The sequence below is a fragment of the Magallana gigas genome, chromosome 10 (genome assembly GCF_963853765.1).
Source record: "Magallana gigas chromosome 10, xbMagGiga1.1, whole genome shotgun sequence".
Classification (NCBI taxonomy): Eukaryota; Metazoa; Mollusca; class Bivalvia; order Ostreida; family Ostreidae; genus Magallana; species Magallana gigas.
The window spans coordinates 33,736,083-33,753,403 of record NC_088862.1 but is presented as its reverse complement, the minus strand read 5'-3'; the positions used below and the strand labels follow the sequence as shown (position 1 = coordinate 33,753,403).

Below are 17,321 nucleotides of genomic sequence, written 5' to 3'. Positions count from 1 at the left end.
ATAAAAGTTCCGCATTCACGATTTTATCTATATTCTCGCGATTTGATACAAAACAGTAGGATCGCGGAATTAATAGTACTCGCAAAATATAAGGAATTTACAGTGGATGGGGTCTTGGAAAAATATACATGGGGAAAACCCTGCTTTAATCTGATTACAGGTAGCACAATAATACCTATATATATGTATAGCTCAAAAAGTAGTTGGATGATTGTTTGTGAACCAGAGGAAGAAGGTTCAGTCCAAATATGAAGCATCCATTTAAGTTTACATTTATGATACCACTTATTAAAACCCAATTAAATTTGGAAAAGTTATTTATTCAACCTGATAGAGCAAACAGTTCTTATTTTGGCTGGTAGTGGATGAATGTCAGTTTTGAATATCAAGCTTTCTGAAACATGTTTCAAAGGCTGATAGATTATACAATATTAAAATTTTCATGCCCCTGATTGAGGTTTAATGAAAGAATTGAATAAAATTTGCTAATATGATTTTCTATTAAATGTTATAAAAAAAAAAATATATATATATATATATATATATATATATATATATATATATATATATATATATATATATATATATATATATATATATATATTGAAACACAATAAAATCCACAGTGGTCGGCGAGTTATAGATAAAAATTAAATAAGAAAACACGAAAAACGTTCAATATAGCTTAAGCGCTTTCATTTTAAAATCTTCAGAAGCTATATAATATTGATATTATTCCATTTGTACATACTTTTAATCCAAGAAATGTGAACATTACGCCAATAATTCATCAGTTTAATAATATCCTCATCAACGACCAATCCACGAAAGAAATTTACAAAGATGTGAACTTCATTAACAGCAGACGTCAGCCTAAAAATCTAAAACGAATATTGTGCACTTCCCATTTTGATACTAAACACACAGTTACTAAGTGTAGAAACCCACGATGCGGGACCTGTGACCATATTACAGAGGGATCTAAGTACGACTTCAGCGGAAAAGAATTCATCGTAAAGACGGACATGTCATGTGACACAAAGAATGTATTATATGTTGTAACATGTCCAGGCTGCAACGAGTACTATATTGGGGAAACAAGCAATCCACTTCGGGCCCGTGTGCGTGTACACAAACAACACATAAACACCCCGGGATATCGACAGATACCGTTAAGTGAGCATTTGGACACTTGCGGCAATAAACAGTTTAAAATATTTCCATTTTACAAACTGTTGAGTGACAGTAATGTGCAAAGAAGAGAAAAAGAAAAACATTTCATACGTATTTTTAAACCCAAATTGAACTGTTTGTAATAATAATGTATTGAATTGTATGTTATCTACTATGTTGCAAATTATATTTTTTCCGCTAAATCTAGCTATGACGTCATAATAGACATTGCCGTTCAACGTTCAAGTTTTTTGACGTCACGTTACTATGTTACCATTATATAGCTTCTGAAGATTTTAAAATGAAAGCGCTTAAGCTATATTGAACGTTTTTCGTGTTTTCTTATTTAATTTTTATCTATATATATATATATACACACACACATACAATTTATTTTCGTATTTTATAGGCCCTTGGTGGATATAATTAATGGAACAGCTAATGAGACGGTGCGGGTGAAGTGTGCTAATGCCATCGAGGCGCTGGCCCAGGATAACCTTGCCTGCCAACAGACCTTCCTCCGAATTAAGGCCCCCACTGCCCTCAAAAAACTCCTCAAGGTATTCAGATATTATTGAAGAGGCTTGGTGGTCAACATATCACCATAGCCATCAGCTCCACCATAAATTTTTAGATATGATTTTTTGAAAGTATGAATTAGGCCAAAATAAAACATATCTATTGTTTGTTTGGAATTGCCTCCTACCTCATCAACATACCCCGCTGATAAAATTTTATTAGCAAAAAATAAAAGAACTTTTTTTTTACATGGAGATTTTTATTTTTTACCATTTTTAAATTAGTTAAACTTCAAGTTTGAAAAAAAAATCCCTTCTTCTCCTGGGCTTAAAAACCTCCAGGCAGCAATTCCAAAGGAACATTTTTTTTAAGGATGAACTTTTTGTATTTAGTAAAGAACAGTTAATTATTAAGCAATAAAATTTGAATGCTTATCCCATATCTTTTTAAAGTGCTCTCCATCTGAAGGAGATCAATATAACCTAAAAAAGACCCAAGACCATCCAGATCTCTTAACTGTATATAATAAACGTATAAGTCACATCTTAGTTATTTAGACATATACATTGGTTTCCCTTCACACTCCCCACAGAACTTTAATGTGTCGGTGAAGGAACATGGGGCCAAGGCACTCTGGGCGTTGGCGGGCAGCACCACGTCCCAGCAGAAGTACATCGCCGAGAAAACCAGCATCCCCGACATCTGTAGCATGCTATTGGAGGACACTGAGAAACTGCTGCAAGTCGGTCAGTATTATATGATACACATTTTATATTATACACAGTTAAGGTCAAAGTCATATTTGAAAAACCAGCATTCACGACATTTGTAGCTTTTTATCGAAGGAGACATAGGAGTAAGTCGATATAAAGTCAAGCAAACATGATAAGATTAAAACTAAAGGTAAAGGTCAGATTGCCAATAAATAAAACTCATCTGAATTCTTGTTCCCAAGCAAACAATTTAATTGATCTGTCCAAATTGACATATATTTGGGGGGAAATTAGACTGTATAATTTATGAAAGAATTGCATTTGATTTAAATTATCTTACTTCAAGGATAAAGTAAGATTAAAAATAACTGCTCATCTGTACAGCAAATTCGTTTTTAAACAAACTGTCCGAATTGAGGAATATTTGTGATTTAGTTCTTTATGAATAAATTCAATCAAATTAAAAAAAAGGACAATCTAACTTCATGGATCATTAAATTGTGTTCATCTTTGTTCCAAAATTTTTGGCTAATAAGTACCGGTAAACATGCTTACATATAGATCTGTGTGTATTGCAGGGTGCATGATGTCGATAGCCTTGGGGAGAGAGAACATCGAGAACCAGATCAAACTAGCTCAGACGGAGGCTTTCAATCAACTCGTCCGTCTGCTGCGGACTCACAAAGACTCGCCTCAAGTCATACTCATGGTCATCCAGGTGCTTGGAATTCTGTGTGTGGGTCAGTGCAATATAATGACTGAACTTTTCACTGTTGATCAAAAATTTAATCAAGTAGCACCTTTTCCATCTTTTGCTCCATTATTGATAAAAAATAACTAAATGGATGCACAAACATTTGATGTCGAACTTATTTCATAATCAAGGTGCACTAGTGACCAAAAAATCCAATTTTAATTATTTTCTTTTAAACGTTACAAATATTACTTTTGACAAAGAATATCTAACGAAAAACCTGATTGTTCATTTCCAGGTGTTGCATATTGTAACAACAAAGTAACACAGAGAAAAATAGCAGAAGAAGGGGCTATCCCGACCCTGGTGACCTACTTAAATCAGCCTCCTTCAGAAGAGGTCCAGGTGGAGGTTGCCATAGCACTGGGGTGCATCGTCCTTAGCAACACTCGTAACCAGGAACTTCTTCAAGAAGAACCAGGATTTAACTTTGATGTGCTACTGGATTTGTTGAAGTCAAAGAGTGAAGCAAGTTTTTTTTTTTTCTGGGCAGAGGGAGATGGAATTAATAGATAGTGAAAATATCTCTGTCAAAATATAGTGATGTTTGAATGATATTACCAAGATAAACTGCTTAATATCCTGTAGTCTGTTACTGACTGTTAGTGTAAATGTCAGCATGCAAGTTTTATGACAGTCAATTACTCTTGAAAATTTGAGTGATTAAGAAGCAGACAAAATCCACTTCAGCTATGTCTTTTACAAAATTTAATCCTACTCACTTGTCAAATGATCATCATCATTCCAGAAAACCTAGCTTTATCATATATATGATTTAAAAAAAAAAGATATATGAACTAAAACATAAATATGGTCTTGGCATTCATTTATTGGGTCATGATTCTTAAAAAACCTTTTCACGAAATATTTTTTAAAAGAATTTTTAGATGATGTAGCCTCTATGATATTCCTAATCTTTGACAGGCTATCCGACTCCGAGCAGGCATGGCCCTGACCATCTTCGCATTTAACAATACTCCGCAACAGTACGCCATCCGAGAGGCAGGCGGCATAAAATACTCTGTCTTCGAACCTTTCCTCAACTCCAGCATAGAATATGATGTCTGTTACGCAGCGTTTCAGGTTACTTTTCCAACTACATCTTATTGGTTGTACATATTTAATATAACTAATAATTTTCTTATAATTAATATAAATAATTAGAAACTTTAAAAAGTAGCTATATATTAAATACGCGGTAGGTTGATTTCAGGTTATACCTTTAGCTCTTACCTAACTAATGCCTAGGCTTGAACTTGATTTTAGATTGTGGTGTCTATAGCAGAGGGGTTATTTTATACCATAACACAGATTCAGGTACTTGAAATTTACATCTTGATTGTTACTTGATTTTAGATTGTGGTGCTCGCACGGGTGATAGTCGACCAGGACCAGGTGATGTTGACGGCTCGCGGTGTCACACTGCTCGTAGAGAAGCTCCACTCCACCGAGGACAATGTGATCGTACTCGCCGCGAGTCTCCTATCGAGTCTCGCTCACACGCGGGCAGGAATCCCTGATGCCATGGTAACCACAGGCGCCATTGATGTGCTAGTGGAAAAACTCTCCTCACGGAATGACCAAGTTCGGAGTGCATGTGCGGTTGCTCTTGGTTACTTGACTTTCAACAGGACTGCTGCAAGGATTTTGTTCAGTGCTTGTCGAAACACTCCTGGATTGTACAAGAAACTCGACGAAAACATTGGGAAAAATGCCAAAATTAGTCAGGAGTTTGTGCAGGATTTCAAACGAGCAAAGATTGTTGGATTGCCGTCTCAATGGTTTGTACTGAATTCCTGTCTATGCTTGCACTCCTCTGTTTGGATCGGTATAACTACATGTATAGCTCTACGAAAATTCCTGATTTTGATTTATTGTTGTCATGGTCACAAACATGCACCTGTGTATTTTGGTCTGTGTTTAAAATCTAAATGTTAATCATTCACCTAATCAAGCTACTCTACCTCCAACACATTACATGTTTATTTGAGTTTATGCACAATTTATGTTTGTGTCAAAAAGTCATTTAATTTCCATTTAACAGTGTGTATGACTACGTGTCCCACTATATGTTATCAAAACCTCTGTTTTCGTCTGTTTTTGTCGGTTGTGTAACCTTTGACCTTTGTTTTAGCCTTGAGATTAATGGTGGACCTCCAGTAATTCCTCCCAGCAGAAACAGTAAGTAACAGTTACCTCCCTTAATGTTTACACTTGTATTTGAATCTGTTACATGGTTTATTGCATAGAAAAACATAATTTACCAAATTAAAAGCACAGAAGAAATCTGGCAGAAAAATAAGGACAAAAAAAAGATTATTAAAAGTTGTTCAGTCTAGCTCCTTTGCATCATGTATAATATGCTTACACATTTACCAAAGTTAAATGTTAAATATTTTTGCCATATTGGAAACTAAAAAAAAATTTCTTCAGGGCTATATATATATTTTTTTGGGGGGGGGGGGGGGGGGGGGGGTGGATGGTGTTATTTATAATTCTTGGTTCAAGTCTTTTTTTTACCTAATTTATTATTTTTTTGACCTTATAAATTTTCTTGGTCTAATTTATTAATCTTGACCTAATTGTTTAATCAATTTTTTGATAGGTATGAGACCGATGACTGGTACGACAAGTCGAGCTACCACCGCCCAAGCTACAAGCCGAGCGAAATCAGCTCCGGGGAAGAGACCGCCGCCGAGATCATCCCCTAACCCCAGCGTGGTTGTTGTAAGTACCCCTGACAACAGTCGCCCCTCAACGGCCTCACCCCTCAGGATCCACCCCAGCTCTCTGTTCCGACCTGCCTCCTCCCCTCACACCAGAAAAGGGGCACGGTCACCCCCAGATGCAACCTTCAAAACGCGGTTATCTTCGTGGAAGGAAGAAATCTGATGAAAATGTTTCTCTCTGAGTTTTTTGAATTAAATGAAATGTAATTCACTTCTGTGTGTTAAATACCCCCAAATTGTATAAGTCTATAAAATTATTATTTTTTTAAATGAAATCACTGTCTCAGGAATTAAAGTTAATTGACTATTAATAGGACACTGTTTCCTATTATTACTATACTTTAACATTTAATTTATCTAGAGATGTTTAGAAATTTGTTTGCAGTCTTAAATGAACAATTCTATTTTCATTTTGAATTCAAGAACAAATACTTATGAATTGTATATGTTTAAAATATTGTAGATGTACAATGTAATATATACTAGTAGTGCAATCAGTCATGTAATTCATTAATTTGCTCCCCTCAATCATTATGACTCCTGACACATGCATTTCATACTTCATACAAAAATTTTGATTGCATATCTTTAAAGTTCTTAAGATGATGTCTGTTGTTAATTCTTTACAGATTCCTGTTTTTTCTGTATTTTCAGAGTTTTAATGTAGAAAAGAAATTGAGTAAGCAATCTACGATGGCATAAGGTTTCCAAGAAACAATGAAATATAATGTCTCATAATTTTAGTCAGTTTAAACACTGATTTAGAGAATGATTTAAATGCTGTATTGCATTTAAGAATCTTAGAAGAATTTATTCAGGACTAAATGTGCTAAATTTCACAATAAGAAAACCAGATGATTATTAAATACATGCGCAACTTAAAGCAAGTCCTGATTCTGTGGTAAAAAGGAAAAACAATGGGGGAACATAAAAACAAACCAAGCTACAGATTCAGTGTGTATATATGTAAGAAAATCCATTTTATGTTTCCTTGGGAATTTTATGCCACATCTTGTATCTTTTGTACGCATCATGTTTAAGCCAGACACCTTTTACTTAAGTCAATTTTTTAATGCATGCACAATTTTGATTTTTTTTTTGACACTTTTGTTCACAAAAATAGATTTAAATTTTTTGTTCTCAATCAATTTGATATTCAATTTTTGTAATTAAACTATCACAAACACAGTCACCTTGAAAGTTAATGCAAAGTTTAATTTACTTATATTTAAAAAGGACATCCAAGTTACAACACATATTGTAAACCTGTTGCTACAATTGACCCTCGCTAGCAGCTTTCTTCAGCTTAACACTGCATTTGTTGCTAAACATACTGTATTTCCCGCAAAAATGTAATACAAAGCATGCCTGTATGTAATTTCAGTGATTCAATAAATTGAAGAAATTAGACCAAAGTAATATGATATTAAACACTGTTTGTTAAAATTGTTATTATGTATTGAACCTCATGTATTTCTACATGTTGTGCCATGGGCTATGAGTGAGTGAGTGTTAAATGTTGCAGAGATACATCTTCATATCAGTGTACTTTGGAATCATTAGAATTTGTGGTGGCTCAATTTTAGTGGTAATCGAGGGTAAACCCCACCCACCCCCACATGTCTGAAAGATCACAGTTTTCTTACTGAAACTGGCAACTGACGCATCCACAAAATTACATCACCACAGAATATTGAAGTACCGGGCCCACATTCCATGGAAATTAGCTCCCACAAATTTAAATAATTTCACATTTTTCATATTTATACTTCGATTTCTTAATTGGATTCATACTAGTCTTGATATCGAAAGAAATAATTATGCATTTGGGCCAATGATCAAAGCGTTAATAATATAATTTCATCTAACAATCCACTATCAAGTTTTTTTTTTTTTAATGTTCAACGTACATCATGTTTAATATACAAAGAATGAAATAGATTTTATACAGACCAATGTATTTGTATTATTTTGATCTCTGTGTGTATTCATCATATATCGTCCAACGTGTATAATAATGCACAGCGAGCCCATTTTGATATAATATCAGCCATGGAATAATTGGAAACACAGAATTTTATCTTATTTGCCTCAACTATTTCTAAAACAATGTTTAATTTAAAGGCCAACAAAATATCATGAAACATGATATTATATGATGATCATTAATTGACAATGATAAGACTTTAAACATAATTATATGTGCACATTTTTTCATAATTAGCATACATAATTGTTAAATGATTTATCTTTAAAGAAAATTATAGTTTGCAGGGTCAAAATACTTTCTGCATAGGTTTCAAGAGTAATGAATATTAATGTTTGCATTCTTTTTGAAAGCTTTACTGTATAGTAACCCATTTACATATACAATGCCATGTAGATATATGTATGTGATTTTAAACTAGTCTGTATGTAATGTATATATTATCTGTGATTATATTGAATGCATTACATGTAATTGTTTACAGTACTGTATGTTATTTCATTAATAAGTTTAGTTTTCTCTACTGTGATAAAGTGCTATTCTTTTAAGATACACTTAATTTATATGCATTGTTTTTATTATTGCACAGATTTTTTTGTGAATTTTATTTATTCTTATATTTCAGACATATTTTGATGCCTTCACTTAATGCTTTGTTATGAATCATTTCATATGTACTGTAATAAAAGACTTATAAAAGAAAGACAACTCTTCCTTTTTTTTGTAATTTAATCATAGATTAATATTTGGTTGCCAAGTGTTTATGATCAACTTCACTCCTCTACAGAGAATGTTGTAGAGTAACAGATGATATATTGACTGACAGTCACACACACGTCTGTGAACCCGGTGACATACCCATTGGCTAAAATGGCAGTTTTTTATTTCTCATATTGAAGTAGTATACCGGGTATTTGCTAGAATATTATACATTGTATTTGTGAAGAATATGCTAGTTTTTGCTTGTTTCAGAAATCTATACCTTATTTAAAAGGTAGATTAATGAGGGAATTCGAGTTCTGTTAGTCTACAGCCGAAAAACCGCACAGGGAATCTGATTCAAATAACTATTGCTCTATGCGCATTAAAGTCATTTAAAATTTACACAATACTGGAGCTTCTGGAGGAAATAATTATTAATGAAATTCAAGAGCAACTTAAATCATGACCAATTAATAGTCTATTTATTGCACTATTTCAATATGACGTCAACACAGAGTAAAGAGAAAAGCACACTGTAGTATATACCTGGTACTTGTGACAATATCTATATTGTATTGTAAAATACAATGTGTAAAATACCATATGTGTAAGGCAAATTCATTAAAAAATTAATATATCGAGGATATAGAAAATTAATATTCTTTGCCGGTACGTGCATGTGTATAAAATGTCGATGAACTAAAAACATTTGACAAACATACTCTCTGTTCACATGTATTCTATGTAATCTTAAAAATTATCTACAAATTTTTACCTGGTACACTGTATCATGGTTGAAGAATTTTCTAAACTGAAATATGAATTACCGATGCCTCTTTCCTAACACACAAGAGTCTACAGTACACAGACCTTGTAGATCATTGTTATTTTTTAATTCAGGGAAAAAAATCACCCCAGTCCTTTTCTGAACTTCTTCAAGAGTCACTTGAAATTCCTTTAAAGAATTCTTGTTTTCTATTGGTTCATTGGGCACAATAAAACAGCCAATAGCAATGGGTCTTTCATCTGCCTCCACGAGGATGACTTTGTAGAGGTGGGTTGGGACTGCCACCTCATTTTGTCCAATCACCTAAAAGTACATGTAATTAACATAATCAGATGAAAAAAAAAATTGATAAAGTAACTTAATTCTAGTTTTAAACTTGATGACATAATTTTCTCTTATGAAAAGCACTTCACAGGAGTTAATCATGAAGACCATGTGTGATAACAAATTCATGTCCCAGTGAACTTTTTTTTTAGCATTTATTTGTCATCTTATTTCTTAAATATTTCATACACCATGATATTTAAATATATATTCAGTCCATTTTAAGGACAATGATGAATGATCATGCTTCATGGCAACATTTTCCAGATAAGTTACGTTTTATAGACAATAATAAACTATCATAGTTACCGGGTGAGTGACCACCCTCTGACCCCTGTCATTCAATGTCGATGGGAGAACCATAGGACCACTGACCACTTGGACGCTGTCGAACCGCTTGGCCAGGTCGCGACAGTACATCTCAAAGCGGTTCCAGAAACCGGCGTTATTGTCAATGTCTTGCGGAACTATATTGGATAGGTAAAATGTGTCGTCCATTGCTTTCTGCCCAAATAAAAAATCACAAAATTATTCCAAGATCTTACAATTTTTATATTTCATAGCCTGTTCCCAGTGTTTCTACAAATTAACAATTAAACAGATCTCATTTTAAGATCCAAATCTAAATTTTTTCAATAACTGTACATCTTAAATTATTAACTTAGGTTAGAGTTGGATTTATAAATCCACAATTCGTGCTATTTTGGAGCTACTGATGGGGCAGTGGTCCCTTTCCCAGTTTCCAGCACATTGTTTCTGTTCATGGTAAACATTTGCATTGGTAAAAGCAGACTTAATATATTAGGGTTTTGAAAAATACAAGTCTTTTAGAGTCGAACTGATTTCTAAATCATCCGACTAACATTGAATGCATGCTCAATGTGTTTCGCCTCGGGATACACAGTAGATCTGCTCTCAGGAAACTGGAATCTAATTCTTGCTGACTCCCAAATTGGTACACTTTGATTGGATACTGACAATTAGAGAATTGAACCCAACAAATGTAAATGATATCACAGTACCTGGTCAAATTTATTGTCTCCTGCAGGAGCCATATGTCCTCGAGACCAGCCACTGCCTCGATAATCGGAGTTGTCTGCACTGAACAGCGGTGGAATGCCCGGGTCTTGCATGAAATTGGAATGTTTGCGACTGGCAGTTCCTAAAGTTAAAAAGGATTGATCTTTGCATCAATTAAAAGAGCTGGGAATCATTTTTTGCTCCATGTATTTAATATGCACACATACATGTATGGTATATATGCTGTATTACCATTGCAATTTAGCAAGTACTTATCATGGTTTAGTAGTTATTTCTTAAAGTATTTTTTCAGAAACAGTCAATTAGATTTCATGGACTCTCATGAGAGAGAAAGAGAGAGAGAGAGATATAGATTCAACATAAGCTGTCTTCTAACATTTAGATTGCATTAAAGAAATGAAGAGAGGTAATTTCCAAGAGAGGCAGATATAGCAAGAGAGAGATTCAACATATTCAAGCCCTCTGCATTAGAGTGAGAGATAGATAGAGAGTGTGGGGGAGGTAAAACAGATACCCAATATGTATATGTAGGTTTACATATAGATCATACATCAATATCCACAGAACTGTTCAAACATAGTTTGTCAATGAAATAAGTTGCCACAGGTTCAATGATATTATGATATTAAACATGTACAGAGAGAGAGAGAGAGAGAGAGAGAGAGAGAGAGAGAGAGAGAGTTACCCTGAATCGTATCCTGTGTGATAAGTTCAGCAACCCACACTGGAGTCTTCTTGCTCTGGTCATACGAGATCACGTGGTTAGTGTAGACCAGGGGCTCGCACCCTCTCTCGGGGACACCATATCTTAGGATCCGCCGTTTGATTTCCTCTACAATATACAATGTACAAGCATATTCATCTATAAATGGGCGTATACTACAGTGTACATGTAGCTTAAGAGAAATTAAGGTGTTAATATTTTTATCTTAAATCAATCTAACGCTGTGCATGTGTATCTATGTGGTGTTTATCAAAATACTTGTTTACCTTAGGCTGCACATCAACAGATCAACAGTTTGTAGGGACATCCACTTAGCCAATAAAATTTTCATACGTACAGGAATACGCAGGTACACTTCCGTTCAACTAAAATTCGTACCTTTAACATCGTCTGTAAGCTGGGGTCTATCTTGTTGGGGGCTCTGTGGGGACGATTCTCGCGAGTACTGGTAAACTCCAATAGCAAACAGTGTCGTAACTGTCCCCGCGAAATACCCACGTGTGAACGACATCTTTGTTTACGTTTTGACAATGACTTGTCGTTCTTGAAAATACAAAGAGTTGTCGTTCATGACAGTGTTAGACTTGATTTCAAACGGCGAGGAGTTTCCTGAAAGTGACGGAGTTAGGGTAGTGACGGAGTTAGGGGGCTATGCGATAATTATGTATACATGTACCATATATAATTTCAAATTCATCGTTTTATTAAAACTTTTAACAAGAATAGACATTGATTATAACCTCAAAAATTCGACTTTTAAATTACTTGAAATAAAACATGCTAAAATACGCTTTTTAACATCATTTTTAAACATGCAGAACTCTCTATAGTCGATGTCAAAGTTTTGTAGTGAGTTTTATAAATATTTGCTCAAGCTATTCAAATAAACATTTACATAAATTAGTTAAGAGAATTTGAGCCAGTGAAAAAAGAGAAGTAATACAAATAATTTTTAAATGGTCCCTTCTAAAAATCTTATTCGATTTTTATATATCATATTTGGTTGATTTTGATCGAACTCATGTAGAATTTTCATGAAAATCATTCTTGTAGAAATGAATTGGGTCCGTCTTTCTTAAAACACTGCTGTGATGTCATTCCTTTGTTCCAGCAGTCTAAAATTTCACCTGTGACAGTCTGATATACGTGAGATTTTTAATAACAGAGAAATAGCATAATATATGATCATTGTTTAGATAAATAAACATATATTCGTCAATGATAAAAAATGACAGAATGATATCTTACAGAGATTACATGTGAATGTATGTACACTTTGTTATTGTGGTGCTAACTAAAACGAGTTTTTTTCTGCTACATTAAATTACAATCTACAATAAATTACATGCATTCATCTTAGACTCTTTCATTGCGAATAAAGACGATTATCCAGAGAGACAAGGACCGGACAGGGAGGGACCAGGACCAGATTCTGAGCGACCGGGATCAGATTCTGAGCGACCAGGAACAAACTTCAATCAAGCGGCAGAGAATTTCGCTAGGGGAGTACTGGGAGAGAAGCACTGCCAAAAAGGACATTTCAGGGACCTCCATGGCAACCCAGACACCCGGGAAGAAAAGTTGCAAGTCTGGCGCGGAATTGTAACAGCGGAGCGGAGTGGACCGATAACCCTTGCATGGCTAACGAAGATGTTGAATATTATGAGGTGATAATTTTGGTCGGGGAGTGATAAAATCTATCATAAAGCCCTTCGATTTGATCACGCCCGACCGAAATTATCAGCTCATAATACTCACAAAAAGATTCCTTATTCCTTAGATATAATTATTTCTAAACACTGAATATGCTATAGTTATCCTTTTGAACTTGCATCACATACATATGTGCCGGACCTAATCCTTAGACAGTCCCGTTACTTGCTAAGGCACACTGTTGTTGACTGGAAGAATTTCTCAAGGGAAGTGTGTTTATCAGTTTTGAGATTAGACAATGAAAAATTCGAGGAACCCGGTCGAACAGTGGAGATTGATAAGTGCACATTTTGGAAAACGTAAATACCACCCAGGAAATGGAGTAGACGATGTGTGGATATTTGGAGGAATCGAGAGGGAAACTAAAAACTGTTTCTTTGTGGAAGACTTGAGTGCCAACACATTATTCCGCTTTATAAAGAATCATACATACATATTACCGCTATTTTTTCCTTTTGCTGGATGGCCTATTCTTCTATTGATAGTGAGGTATACCAACTTCTTACGGTAACCATTCCATCGTGTTCAAAAACAAAACAATTGGCGCATGCACAGATATAATTAGAATCAACTTGGAATGCAGTATAGAAATCTCGACCCAAGACTGGAACTGTAAAATCTCTCTATGACTCTTACTTGGTATAGAATATTGTATAATACAGAAATACCTAAAAAAATACCGACGAAAAAAAAAACCCAAAATTTTTTAACCTTGTTAAAACGTGTTTTCCCTTGTATAAAAGACCTCCTCACCCAAAAGTACAACCAAATCAATCCACCCCATTATCTCAAGAAACGTTAAATGGATTTAAGCTTTGACTTTTTTGATTGAAGGTAAGTTGCAACACCTCTATTATATATATGTAGTCACGGTCAATTTTACTATATCAGGGGGTGCCGCCCGGCCCTAACCCCCGCTTTAATAAAGCCCAAACGCCGCTTGGCTTTCTAAACTATTTGTTTATTCACATTTAATTAAATAATCCCAATAAATTCGATAGATTTCCACACATTAATAAATGAATTAATAAACAGTTTATTTACAACTATAACATTATTCAATTAGTCTGTTTACATTAAATAGATACATGCATACAGTCAGTGTGTGAATTGATAATATAAACTGATTCAATCTATTTACCGTTCACAGTCACTCACTGTTTAGACATATACCGGTAGTTTAACATTGCATTTTTTTGATTTTTCTTTTTTTGTAATATTGGATTTTCTTCACTCTACGTAAAGCCGGGACAGCCACAAAAAGGTTGTCTCTGGTGTCCACACATAAACCACATGGATCCTGTAAATCACAGTTGTCAATGTAGCCGAGGAACTGTCCGTCCTGATCCAGGATGTGGATACAGTGGTTGTTACAGTCTGCTATCAGAATCCGACTCTGGCTGTCTGTTGTGATGCCGAGTGGATTAAATGATCCCTTGGTTGTAGAGGGAGGACCAGTGTAGGTAAACCGGAGTTTCCCGGCCTGATTGACCACCACTACTGCATGGGCCCAAAGGTCTGACACACAGATATCTAGGTTCCTGTTCTCACAGATGTATTTAATGCCAGCATATGGATAGAGAGGTTGTCCTTTGTCATCATACTGAATACTTTGTTTCTCTGTAGAACCAGAGTAACGCACTACTTTGGATTGTTCATAATCATCACTGTACATGACAACCAGGAGGTCACCAGAGGAGTTACTACAGACACTGTGAGGTTTCCACCACCGTAGTCTGATCACTGTCTGTGTCTGTGTATTCTTCACTACGTTCACAGTTCTATCATCGTTATCAGTATAAACTAGATCCCCACTCTTTGTCACTGCTATGTCCCGTGGAGAGTTCCCTGACTTGGTTTGGACTGACTGCATGCACTAGTTTTCCTCGGATGTCGTAGAGTCTCATTATTTCGTCATTACCACACGTCCATATATCTTCATCATTCAGACATGACACACTGCGTAATTGGTTAGATAAACTATACTTGGTGTTTATCTGAGTGATGATCCGTGGTACATCAATGAGAGGTCTGTCCGGGGGAGAGGACTCAGCACCGGGAGAATCCATATTGTAGCCTTGTTCTTCTGTTCTTATTGATAAAGCTGACAGAGAACCAAACTGTTGATAAAGCTGTTCTTTGTTGATCTTCTGAGGGGTAAAACTTGATAAAGAAACTACGAGTTTGGGAGGCAATCTTCTGAATTCAGCATTCCTGGATGTGTACGCATAGAAAGGACTGACATCATTGGAGTTTAGTATTTTCTTCAGTTTGGCTGAGATCCTTGTGATTTCAGATATGGTGCATTTGATTTCATCCTCTTGTTTATTTAGGACAGCCAGGTGTTTGGAGTCCATTTCATCAAGATCGGATTTTAGTTTCTGGATAAAGGCGTCTATTTCTCTGTGCAAGTTTTCTCCATGGTTATCAATAGCTGTTGTTAATTTTCTGGAGTTTTTAGACAGATCAGCTTTCTGAACTGGGAAGTTAGCAGCAATCTCTTGATATTTAGGATAAATTAATTCCTGTAATTCTTGTAAATCTTTCTCTAAAAATTTCTTCTGTCTCTCTAGTGTTTTTACTATGTCAACAAATTCATGACCTTTGTGTACTTTAGAAGAAGCACACTGCACACAGATAGGAATGTCACACTGTTCACAGTAGAGTACACTTATGTTTGAAGGGTGTTTTGGACATTTTCAAATTTCACCACTTTGTGTTCTTTGGAATCATCAGAGAGATGTTCCCCCACACAGGCTTTACACAGATGTATGTGACAAATGTCACAGTACATAGGGGGGCCCGAGGTCTCACAGAGACAACATCGTAACGCATCCTGGGCCCAAGTCCTTGGGTCCATAATCAGTGACCTTGACCAGTGTCAATGGGCTTTTAGGTAATTCTGAGAAAGAAAAGCACATATAATTAGCTGACAAAATATAATTTCAATAGTTATGATATGAATTACTGTTATTTAATAGATTTATGATATACCAACCCCACAAGTGCGTTATCAATACATTCTATTTTTGATGAGAAAAAATTAATAATAAACAATACAAAACAACCCTCCCCCAAGAAAATAATACAAAAGAAAAAAAAAGAAAAAAAACCCAATGTAAATAACTGTGGTAAACAAGTTTTCTAGATGTTAGAATTATAGATCTTTTAGAAAATCTATCCACCAAGTGGAATAATCTCATGAATTGTATATGCTTTCAATAATTTGTTATTATACCAAAACGTGTATATTTATGGGGATTGTTTTTCATAAAAAAACACGGTGGATTTATAACAGAAAATTCAAATATCATCTGTCAAATTCCAAGCAAACTGCATGTTGTCGTAAACCACATACGATCTAAATTTTGACCTTTGATAACTCTAGATCATTTGAAACTATTTTGGTGTCCATTTTGACGCTAAAACGTCAAGTACATGTAAAACATAGACACTAGTTACAAATACATTGTACATTGTACATGTATACAATCTAGTATTGATAATATATATAAAAATAAACTACAAACCTTCACATTTAACTGTTGAACACGACGTTTGTTGTCCTGTGTATTTTTACTTCCTGGTTCAGCGTTGCCATCACGTGATTTATTTATGGACGTAATTCCCGTGGTGGATCCACGGGAGGTAATCCATTGCTCTTCTTCTATATTAAAATTTCATGGAAACTCCGATAAAGGCCCATTTCCGAAGTATTTGAATGAGTACTCAATCACACTTTTTTTTTCAATAGCTCATTAAATCAGGCTTAGGGGAATGCTAAATGTAAGGGTAATGCATTACAATGCATTACATTTGTTCGTTTAGTAATGTGTAATGCCACAAGTTTAGCATTACAAGTAAAGTTAATGTAATGCACTACTTTCCATAATCTAGTGTAATGCTGGCCTTACAAGGCAGTATTTTGCATTAATATGCTTATTTATGCATATTCATTATTTTTTTTTTAATTGTGAAGAATTGAAGAAGTGAAATTTTACATGGTCACAATTTATTTTGAAGTGGAAAGAATTAATTATTGAGATAAAAATATTTAAGTTGTATCGTTAAAAAATATATTAAAAAAAATTAATCAACTTTTTAAATCGTCATTATCACTAGCTATAACAAAAATAAAATAGTAGAAAATATATC

The 17,321-nt window shown here is 34.7% G+C and overlaps 3 protein-coding genes across 10 annotated transcripts in view; 1 reads left to right on the top strand and 2 right to left on the bottom strand.

Moving 5' to 3' along the window:
• The window catches only part of LOC105340499 (ankyrin and armadillo repeat-containing protein), a 29,240-nt gene extending 20,711 nt beyond the window's left edge, over positions 1-8,529 (top strand). For 5 of the 8 annotated variants that reach the window (XM_034454556.2, XM_066073161.1, XM_066073159.1 and 2 more), the window contains exons 16-23: positions 1,583-1,733; positions 2,285-2,438; positions 2,984-3,145; positions 3,398-3,627; positions 4,084-4,242; positions 4,516-4,940; positions 5,294-5,340; positions 5,765-8,529. In XM_034454556.2, coding sequence (XP_034310447.2) covers positions 1,583-1,733; positions 2,285-2,438; positions 2,984-3,145; positions 3,398-3,627; positions 4,084-4,242; positions 4,516-4,940; positions 5,294-5,340; positions 5,765-6,051 — 1,615 coding nt within the window. In that variant the 3' untranslated portion in view covers positions 6,052-8,529. The remainder of the gene's footprint in view (positions 1-1,582; positions 1,734-2,284; positions 2,439-2,983; positions 3,146-3,397; positions 3,628-4,083; positions 4,243-4,515; positions 4,941-5,293; positions 5,341-5,764) is intronic. The other 3 variants (XM_066073162.1, XM_066073160.1, XM_066073163.1) reach the window with 2 other exon arrangements.
• Positions 8,530-9,361: 832 nt separating this feature from the next.
• LOC105340500 (nuclease EXOG, mitochondrial) lies at positions 9,362-12,022 on the bottom strand. The gene is made up of 5 exons (XM_020072299.3): positions 11,832-12,022; positions 11,415-11,561; positions 10,711-10,850; positions 9,998-10,192; positions 9,362-9,667 (listed from the first exon to the last, which is right to left on the bottom strand). The coding sequence occupies exons 1-5, from the start codon at positions 11,962-11,964 to the stop codon at positions 9,401-9,403; spliced, it is 882 nt and encodes a 293-aa protein (XP_019927858.3). The 5' UTR covers positions 11,965-12,022; the 3' UTR covers positions 9,362-9,400.
• A 2,160-nt stretch (positions 12,023-14,182) lies between these two features.
• LOC136272132 (tripartite motif-containing protein 2-like) lies at positions 14,183-16,766 on the bottom strand. Its single transcript, XM_066073167.1, has 2 exons — positions 16,697-16,766; positions 14,183-16,068 (listed from the first exon to the last, which is right to left on the bottom strand). The coding sequence occupies exon 2, from the start codon at positions 15,037-15,039 to the stop codon at positions 14,347-14,349; it is 693 nt and encodes a 230-aa protein (XP_065929239.1). The 5' UTR covers positions 15,040-16,068; positions 16,697-16,766; the 3' UTR covers positions 14,183-14,346.
• Positions 16,767-17,321: the final 555 nt, after the last annotated feature.